A 10,841-nucleotide genomic window follows, 5' to 3' on the forward strand; every position below is an offset into this window, starting at 1 on the left:
GGGCAATTTTGGACACTAAGGGCAATTATCATGGCCAATCCACCTAACCCGCACATCTTTGGACTGTGGGAGGAAACCGGAGCAACCGGAGGAAACCCACGCACACACGGATGTGATAAGCTCTGTGTTACGGTGGCAGACCTAGGACGCCGATACGGTGGATTTCATATTGAGTTCTGGGAAAATGGGAACAGATTTTAGAGGCAACAACAAGGTCAAAGAGTTCGCCTGGATAATTAGTTCGGATATCGGGAATAATTTTGCATGAACGGAGAGGTCAATGTTTGATTTCTTGAAGGTAGTCGTGATGAGGAGAGAGTCGGAATCCGAGGAGCGAAAATAACTAACAATATAGCTCACTTGGGAGCAGCCAAGGCACCCAGTCATATCCATCCGATCAGACGTCAGACTGAGACACTGGTGCGGTCAGAGGCTCGACCTGGAGTGTTTCACTGATGCTTCCCCAGGGGTGAAACCGCATAGCCATTTCCACCATCTGATTTGTAGAAGGAGAGACGGGAATTATTGGCAACAGGGAATGGTAAGTGTCATGACTCCGAATGTGTTGCCAGCAATAAATTGAGTGATAATTAACGGTCACGGGAAGATTACTAAACAGATTGAATGTTGTTTTCGCAAGAACCGGATGTGAGGCAAAGAGAATTGAACGAGTTGCAGTGAAGGACTGATGGTGACTGTACTTTATCTTCCTGTAATTTTGTGGTCACTATGGCAGTCGCCCTGCACCCTTTTCATCCAAACCTCCAGCGGTTACCTCTTGCTGCATATGTACTTTCTTTTGTGATCCTATTGGGAGTCTGGGATAAATATTACATTAATAAACAGGTAATAATGCAATTTAGCTCAGGCCTGGTCTCAGTTAGTATGCTTATGGATTATTTGAATAATAACAGTAACTGGATATTTTAAAGCCTGCTTGAGCTGTTCTCTGAACTTGGATTGAGTGGCTCCATAAATAAATGTGTTTGTGCAGCAGCTTAAATTCCGCAGCATAAATCCGACTCTCTGAAATATGAATTCAGCCTTGCTGTAGTCCCGGGTATTTGCTCCTGTAATGTTATAATATAAGAAATCTACGACGTGTACCAACCACAGAAGAATGAAACTGCCGGATATAGTGAAGAGTAAAATCACAGACTTTCTTCTGCTCTCCATCTCTGGATCACTGTGATTTTCTCCTTTACTCTGGGCCCTCAGTCCCTGACGGACCCGGTTACTAACTAAGATGTGTCTCACTGTCAGAGTGTTGAGCAATAGAATAAAAGTGAATGGGAGCAGTGGGGTTAAAACATTATCAAACCAATCATATACTACCCATGCTGGTTCCGTGTAATAGCTTGGCTTTATATAACAGAACCATGGTACGTTGTTGATTATCTCTCCAGGCTCCTGTGCAAAGTAGTACGGAATGTCCTTTACACAGAGCAGTCCGCAGGTTGTTGCGAGAACCAAAGTCGCAGTTTTCTCGGTGCAAAATTTTGTTTTTAGCTTCTGACAACAAATAGCCACAAATCTATCAAAAGTGAAAGTAACAGTAAACCAGACCGAACACTCTGTCGTTGCACGACGCAGGACATTGATAACACTGCACGCATGTGTGATGAGAAGAAAAGATCCCGGGAAATAATAATAAATGATCCGCCACATTATAACTTCAGTAGTAATGAACAGTAGATCTGCCGTTGCCATGGCCACTAAGTAGCGAGTAGTGCATGTGGAGAGACCACATTTCCCCTGGGACAGGATCACAATCGCAACCAAATTAACTGTAAGGCAGACAATGGGCAAGTGAATAGAACTGACGGATAAAACATTCACTGTGACAGAATGGGTGAAACATTAATATTAAAAGATGTTTGGTTTGCGTACGAGGTCAAAATGTTCAAAATCAGAACCCTGGCTTGAATTCACCTCCTACCCACTCATATTTGGGTAAGATGAGTTTAGATAAGGGGAGTGCACACCAGCGCACACAAGAGGGCAGTTATCGACTGAAAGATTTTAATGAGGCTGGAAATCTGTTTAAACCTGATGGACAATTTTAACTCTGTGAAATTGCCCCCCCCCCCCCCCCCCCCACCCACCCTATACTATATTCCGTCCGATATATAAAAGTCACATGATATTGGCCAATCCACTCCTTCTGTTCCATAACTGGAATTGGTTCCCATGGATAAGAAGCCCCTTCCAGCACCATATACTCTTGAGTGTGGAACCCCTTTCTCCTATAATCTGAGCTATCCCCTGCACACAGATCATCTCAGGACCATTCTGTAGCAGGGGATGCGACCCTCCCCAGGAATGAACGCCTTCTATCAGAGTTCAGCCCGTTTTGGACCTCAATGTTTAATTCCCATTTTTGTAATGGAGCAGGCAGCCCTCGTGTTTTTCCCATGTTCCTCATGTCACTGAACGTGTGTCTGCACCACATGGACTACGAACTTTCAAGGTCCAACTCACCTCTATGTTCTCAAAAGAAATTGACCACAGAGTAATGTGCTTTTCAGTGAATGGCACAGCATATGAATCGATAAAAGAAACAAATGATTTGGGAATATAAATAGGCAAAGCCCAATATTAATCCTATGTCATATGATGTAAGATAACACTTGGCCCACAGATTCTCAAGAACCTGTTGGGACGGGTATGATAATCGGCACTAAAACATGAAGTATTAATATTTGGTGTAACTAACACACAGATATTTTGAGTACAATAGCAACGCTATTCAGATGCTTCGCTCTCTGCAGGTAGATAAAACCCGTCTTTATTGCAGCAGTTCGTCTGAAAAACAAACTTAACTTAATTAAACCATAACGAAAAAACACAACTGTCCATCTCCTTTGCAATCTATAACAGCTATAAAAACGTAGGCAGCGCCACGGAATTGAGTCACTGAAGATTTTCGTAATATAACAAGCTCCTTCACTACAGTTAGTCACCCACATTCAACAACACCCTATCGTGACAGGAACTCCATGAAGAAATATGACCACGAGGGTCAGGTATTCCATGCTTGTTGGAACTAACGCTAAGCACATTTCAACAGATACTTATTTCCAGTAATGCATTATACTGAGATTATGTATTGCAACGAAGTTGGTGATCTTTGTTCAATATAAATATACACTTAGAGATACTCCAACTTAGACCCTTCCTGGGAGATTAGGCTGCACTGAGTTCTGAATACACCGTACAAGCTGCCGCAGGAAATGTAATAGCTTCAAACTGCAAAGAGAGGTGCTTATGAGCCCAGGTATATTTCACAATAATTCCTGACCACTCAAATACTGAAGCAGCACCTGTCCAAATGCAACAAGACCTGAACAATAAGCAGAATTTGGCTGACAAGTGACAAGTAAAATTTACGTCACAGATGTGCCAGACAGTGACCATCTGCAACAGGAAATGATCTAATCTTCGCTCCTTGACATTCGCAGAATCACAGAAAAATACAGTTCTGAAAAAGCCCTTCGGCCCATCGGGTCTGCACCGCCGCATGAAAGGCACCTCATCTGCCAATCCAAACCCATTTGCGAGCACTTGACCCATAACGTCAAATGTTAATACCTGCCAAGTGCTCATCCAGGTGCTTTTTAAAGGATACGAGGCAACATTCTCTACCACCCTCCTCGGAAGTACGTTACAGACCGTCACCACCGCCTGGTTAAAAACGTTTTTCCTCAAATGCCGCCTGAAACTCCCGCCCCTCACCTTGAACTTCAGTCCCCTCGGAACCGGCACTTCAGTTGCACTGGCACAACCGGTGGAGATCATTGCCACCTCTTCCCCGACAGATGAAAATAAGAACCTGTGGATCATTGTGGCAGTGATCGTGCCAGTATTTGTGGTGGTCGTCATCATCACAATCCTGTACTGGAAGTTCTGTCGAACAGACAAGCTGGAGTTTCAACCAGACACCATGAGCAATATTCAGCAACGGCAAAAAGTAAGAAACTTTGGATTGAAGTTGTTGAGCGTTTTTAATTGAGAATCTCAAAAGCCAAGGCCCATAGTGAAGGTCACCAGCAAGTTTAAATGAGTTTGAGAAGGTTGATAAGTACGGCGACAGTGATCAGATTACTAATATTTTAGTTTTATGAGGGTAAAGAAAGATTGAAAGAAATAAGGAATTCTACAGTTCCAGTTGAGTTCCAGATGAGTAATGAAGTTGAATAGGAGTTGGTGTGGTAGTTTGAACAGTGGGAAAGTAGAGCAATGGACTTGAAACTAGAACAAAAGAAAGAATTTTGGAAGGTGGCTATTTTCTCATCTTGGCTCATCTAAACTGGCAACAAAACCGCTTTCAGTAAAATTAAGAAAAGCATATAAACGATTTGGAGGAAAATGTAACTGGTCTGATTAGTAAGTTTGCAGACGACGCAAAGGTTGGTGGAATTGCGGATAGGGATGAGGACTGTCAGAGGATACAGCAGGATTTAGATTGTTTGGAGACTTGGGCGGAGAGATGGCAGATGGAGTTTAATCCGGACAAATGTGAGGTAATGCATTTTGGAAGGTCTAATACAGGTAGGGAATATACAGTGAATGGTAGAACCCTCAAGAGCATTTACAGTCAAAGAGATCTAGGAGTACAGGTCCACAGGTCACTGAAAGGGACAACACAGGTGGAGTAGGTAGTCAAGAAGGCATACGGCATGCTTGCCTTCATTGGCCGGGGCATTGAGTATAAGAATTGGCAAGTCATGTTGCAGCTGTATAGAACCTTAGTTAGGCCACACTTGGAGTATAGTGTTCAATTCTGGTCGCCACACTACCAGAAGGATGTGGAGGCTTTAGAGAGGGTGCAGAAGAGATTTACCAGAATGTTGCCTGGTATGGAGGACATTAGCTATGAGGAGAGGTTGAATAAACTTGGTTTGTTCTCACTGGAACGAAGGAGGGGTGACCTGATAGAGGTCTACAAAATTATGAGGGGCATAGACAGAGTGGATAGTCAGAGACTTTTTCCCAGGGTAGAGGGGTCAGTCACTAGGGGGCATAGATTTAAGTGCGAGGGGCAAGGTTTAGAGGAGATGTATGAGGCAAGTCTTTTTACACAGAGGGTAGTGGGTACCTGGAACTCGCTGCCGGAGGAGGTGGTGGAAGCAGGGACGATAGTGACGTTTAAGGGGTATCTTGACAAAAACATGAATAGGATGGGAATAGAGGGATACGGACCCCGGAAGTGTAGAAGATTTTAGTTTAGACGGGCAGCATGGTCGGCGCAGGCTTGGAGGGCCGAAGGGCCTGTTCCTGTGCTGTATTTCTCTTTGTTCTTTGTTCTTTGTTGCCCATCTACCCTGTCCGTTCCCCGCACAGTCATATACACCTCGATCAGATCGCCCCTCAGTCTTCTCTGCTCCAGCGAAAACAACCCAAGCCGATCCAAACTGTCTTGGTAACTTCAGGGTCTGGACTTCCGGCAACGGCGATGTACTGAGCAGTTGCACATCAAGTGGCTCTCCCCCCCCCCCCCCCCCCCCCGCGCACCAGCAAAATAGCCACTTTTCATCGGAGATTCGCCACAAAAAAAAACTCCTTCGCCCAACCTGAGTTAAACAGGTGAGGACGGCGGGGGTGGGGGTGGGGGGGGGGGGAGGGAGGGGTTGTCAGAGAGAAAGGGAAAATACCTGGAAAAAGACAGTCCAGGGTCCGAGCAGAGACCAGGAGTGGAAGGAGCCTGGAGCAGAAACAAACGGACGAGCCAATCAGTGCTTGAGGCGACGAAGCCCAAGATCCACCGGAATGAGAAGGGCAGACCAGTCGCACACAAAGCCCCCCCTCGGGGTGGGGGTGGGGGGGCTGGGGGGAGGGGTAACTGGATGAGGTTCTTCTCGGAAACACTAAAGGAACAAAAACAATAAACGAAAGTGGATACCCAGGCAGCGGTGAAGGGTGCAGTAGCCGAAGCCCAGAGACGCATGCAGCTCGCCCTGGACATAGCTGAAAAGAGACTGGAGGCCCAAGGAGCGACGATCATAGAACTGGAAAGGGCCGCGACGGACCAGAGTGACTGGATCGATGCCCTGAAAAAGAGGTGACGAGGCTGGACGTGACAAATGAAAGGTAGAGGGCCAAGATAACCGGTCGGGGTGACAAAACTTGTGCATCCTGGGCCGAGCAGAGGGGATCGAATGTAGGGACCCCTCAAACTGTGTGGTCCAAATGCTGGGCAACCTGATGGGCAGGTAGACCCTTCCTCGCCCACCAGAAATAGACAGATCACGCTGGTCGCTGGGACCAAAGCCGAAAGCCAGGGACCAACCAAGGGCGGTGATAGCGAAATTACACCCTGCCAAGACCGGGAGAGTCCTGCGCTGGGCCAGGCAGTCCAAGAACTGCAGCTGTGAAGGACACAGAAGTAGAATTTCCAGGACATTGGGGCTTGCCTGGCCAAGCGTCTTTCCGAATTGAACAGGGCAAAGGGTGCGCTGTACAAGAACGGCGTACGTTTTGGTATGCTGTACCCAGACAAGCTCTGGGTCACATACCAGGGCAAGGAACATTTCTTTACAGCCCCGGCAGAGGCAGACAAGTTCTTCACGGAATGCGGGCTGGAGCAACGACAACAAGCGAAGCGATGAGGAGCCCACTGGAACAATCAGAAATGCGGCAATGGGCTGCCATGGGGGGGGACAGAGATGAACCTCTAACCCTAACACAACCTGTACTACCAACAGCAAGCCACCACCTAGGAAACCGCTTTATGCAGGAGATTGTGGCCTCGTTCAGGACAACAAGGGTAGCGACAGAGGGAAAGCAGAGTGACACTCAAGAAAAACACAGGATAAGACGGGTATGGGACGGGTAGGAACTTCAAGGCGCTGGCGTGGAAAAGCAGGACAGTAACTTAAGGGAGGGAGGTCACGTGACGAGCAGGATAGCTATCGCCGGGACGCCTGTCGCGACCCCCAACAAGAACTAACTAATTATGGCGTTCATGTGTGTGTGGGGGGGGGGGGGGGGGGGAGTGGAGGGGAGGAAGAATGCAAGGATCGCCACGAAGGTCCTACAGCAAACGAAATCCAGGGGGACTAGCTCTCCCAAACCTGCAGTACTACCACTGGGCAGTGACAGCAGAAAGAGTAATGGGATAGATAAAGGAACCAGAAGCCGAATGAATGCGCACGGAGGAGGATTCCCGCAAGGGGACCTCCCTCCGGACCCTCGCCATGGCGGCAGTCCCATCCCCATCCAAGAAGTACTCAAACTTGGTGATGGTGGCAACACTCCAGTCGTGGAACCAGTTACGACAACAGTTTGGCCCAAGCAAAATGCACCATAAGACCCTCACCTGCAACAGCCATAGGTTTAGGCCGGTACTCACAGACGTCTCCTTTAAAAGGTAGAATGACGTTTCGACCAACGGCAGGGTCACAACACTGGATGAACTAATTGAAAGATTTCAACTAGCTGGCGGCAGCGAATACAGGTACCTGCAGCTTAAAAACTTCCGATAGAAGGAAACAAGGACATATCCATGCCGCCACGACAGTCACTACTAGAAGAATTACTGGACGCAGACATTTTAGGCAGAGGGAACTGTAGTAACATGAACGGACGACTGATGGAGAGGGCCGATGCCAAACTGGACGTGACAAGGGGGAAATGAGAGGAAACACGAGGTTCGAAATAGGGTAGACCTATTCGCGAAATAGGGAATTGCTAATTTGGGCTAATCATGGATTTATTGAAAATTGCTTCCCTGGGTTAAATGGAGGAAAGTTACCATGACCATGCAGACACGTGGGCTCATGATGCAAAAGCGGCAAACGAGGGATTCCGCCAATCCAGATAATTCATGGCAAGTGGAGCAACATAGTGGACGTGACCATCCTGTGGAAATTGTTCTCTTGATGTTCACAATCAGGCAGCTGTAATTTCTAAATAGGAAAAATTATCCCTTTTCGTCCAAGAGTCTTGCGTGTCCAGGCAGTTTTTCTTCATCAGCTTCCGAATCGGCTGTTGTCTTCCTGAATTTTCAGTATGTCTGTTCGCATCTGTGCATTCGTCCGGTCTTTTTAAAATCAGGCAACCAGTGCCCAGAACAGATTATGCAGGGTGATCCTTGCTCAAGGTGGTAGCTAATAAGCATTGTGATCGAGTGGGAAAGCAGTTGAACCTTCTACCGGGCACTGTGCACCTCTGAACGCTCCGAAGGGAACTCGGGTATGAAGCAATTCCGTCATGGTCTGGACATGCCAGTCGTGGGCGAAACTAGGAGGCAGAGGCTGGAAGCACCATTTGATCAGGGAGAAGTAATGGAGAGCATTAACGCCATTCAAGGGAAAAGGCGCAGGGACCGGATGGATTCCCAGCCGTCTTCCACAACAAATGTGCGGCAGCACTGCAGCTCATTTGTGGGAGAAGTTAACAGACTCGATAGCAAGAAGTTTCCTGCCTCCAACCGTGGCACCAACCACAATCTCGCTGATACCTAAGAAAGACAATGTCCACAGCAAATGTGAATCTGACAGACGCATCTTGCAGCTCAATATGGACGCGAAAATAATGGCAAAAGTCCTGGCCATGCGAATGGAGAACTGCGTACCAGAGGTGTTAGGTGACAGCCTGACGGGTTTTGTCAAGAACAGGCAACGAACAACGAAAATCAGACGCCTTCTGAACTTGATATTGACCCCATCTAGAGAGAGAACACCAGAAGTGATCATTTTCCTGGATGCAGAAAAGGCATTCGACAGAGTCGAGTGCAAGGAGCACATAGTACTGTATTCGGTTGGATTTGGAACAGGGTTCATCTCCTGGGAGAAACTCCCGTGCACAGCCTCATGGCGAACGTACATACCGCACCACCAGCTCTCAATACTTCCAGCAGCAAAGGGCATATGGGCAGGGATGTCCGCTCTCCCCACATTTATTCGCCCTGGCAATTGAGCCGCTGGCGATCGTCCATCAGAATGGCAAAAAATTGGAAGGGGATTCGGAGACGGAACAGATGGTTACTCTATGCGGATGGTCTGTTCCTCTAGGTCTCAGACCCGCAAAAGAGCATGGAAGGGGTGACGAAGCTCCTGAAAGCGTTTGAAGCCTTCTCCCACTACAAACGCAACCTGAGCAAGAGAAATATTCCCGGTGTATCCGAAAGAGAGATGGGCAGAGCAGGAAGGGCTACCGTCCAAGCAAGCCCAAAGCAAATTCCGCTACCTGGGATCCAAATTGCCCATGACTGGGCACAAATCCACACACCGTACCTGACTAGCCTGGTAGAAGAAGTAAAAAAGGACCTGCAGAGGAAGGACGTACTCCCACTCTCCTTGGCGGGAGGTTGCAGATGATCAAGATGAACGTGTTGGGCGTGTCACTCTTCCTGATCAGTTCCATACCGATCGACATCCCAAAGTCCCTCTTCAGCACAGTTGATACGGTTGATAAATTTATCATAACGTTCGTGTGATATGTGTTGGGGGGGGGGGGGGGGGGAGAATCCAAGGATCCCCAAAAGGGTCCTCTACAGAAACTAAAATATGGGATGCCTGGCCTTCCGAAACCAACAACACTACCAGTGCTGCCACAGCAGGGAGAGTGAGGGGATGGGCGAAGGGGCCATAAATATAATGGGTGAGGATGGAGGAGAGTTCCTGCATGGATACGTTCCTCCGAGCCCTCACAAGAACAACACTGCTTTCTCCGCTAGCCAAACACTCAGCAAGCACAGTAGTAATACCACACTCTGGACATTGAACCAACTGAGACAGCACTCCGTTCTACCGTGGCCTCCATCTGCAGCAACCACGGTTCGTGCCAGTCACGATGAATGCCACATTAAACAGATGGAGACAGGACAGAGAGACAATGACAGTTAGGGACATCTACACAGACGACACACTAGCGACGTTAGTGGAACTGATGGAAAGTTTGCAACTGCCCAACGGGAATGAACTGAAACACTTACAAATCAAAAATTTCCTCCGCTATCTCAATGTTAGAGGAACTGTTGGACACAGGCGACTTAGGTGGGGGACGTGCGGGGACCTGTATGGGCAACCTTTAGGGGAGATGCGCTGCCAGCTGGAAGACACACAGAACAAAATGGGAGGAAGAACTACGGGTGGAAATAACATAGAGGCTCTGGAGCGAAGCCCTGACCTGAACAGGGCGAACTCCACCTACACATAATAATAATAATATTTATTTTCACAAGTTGGCTTACATTAACACTGCAATGACGTTACTGTGAAAAGCCCCTAGTCATCACATTCCGGCGCCTGTTCGAGTACACAGAGAGAGAATGAAGAACGTCCAATTCACGTAACAGCACGTCCTTCGGGATTTGTGGGAGGAAGCCAGAGCACCCAGAGCAAACCCACGCACACACGGGGATAACGTGCAAACTCCACACAGCCAGTGATCCAAGCCTGGGAATCGATCCTGCGACCCTGGAGTTGTGATCAAAGAGTGCTATCCACTTTCCTACCGTACCACCACTCACTCCATCCCAGATGGAATCATGTAAATAGAACCGGTGGACGAACCAAGCCAATGTACTTGCAGAAGGAGGGCTGGAAGATGGTCGATGTTATCTGGGTACTTTTGCATGTATGGCTACCTTCTTCCTTTTTCTTATTGTACTGTCACATGTAAACAAATTGAAACTCTAAAAACAGGGTAGAGACTCTGGAGCGAAGCACTTCACGGGTTAACTCCACCTCCACATGCGCAAGACTTAATCTAACGCAACTAAAAGTGGTACATAGAGTCAACTTGGCCAGAGCCCGAATGAGTAGGTTCTTCCCAGAGGTGGAGGACAGGTGCGAACGATGCCAAGGAGGCCGGGCCAACCAGGCCCACACGTTCTG

At 47.9% G+C, this 10,841-nt stretch overlaps 1 protein-coding gene across 1 annotated transcript in view; it reads right to left on the reverse strand.

The window, feature by feature from the left end:
* Positions 1 to 876: 876 nt before the first annotated feature.
* Positions 877 to 10,841, reverse strand: part of LOC140411368 (uncharacterized) — a 19,939-nt gene continuing 9,974 nt past the window's right edge. The window contains exon 4 of the mRNA XM_072500487.1: positions 877 to 1,838. Within this exon, the coding sequence (XP_072356588.1) occupies positions 877 to 1,838 (962 nt within the window). The remainder of the gene's footprint in view (positions 1,839 to 10,841) is intronic.

Source organism: Scyliorhinus torazame, chromosome 4, assembly GCF_047496885.1.
Source record: "Scyliorhinus torazame isolate Kashiwa2021f chromosome 4, sScyTor2.1, whole genome shotgun sequence".
NCBI classification, from domain to species: domain Eukaryota; kingdom Metazoa; phylum Chordata; class Chondrichthyes; order Carcharhiniformes; family Scyliorhinidae; genus Scyliorhinus; species Scyliorhinus torazame.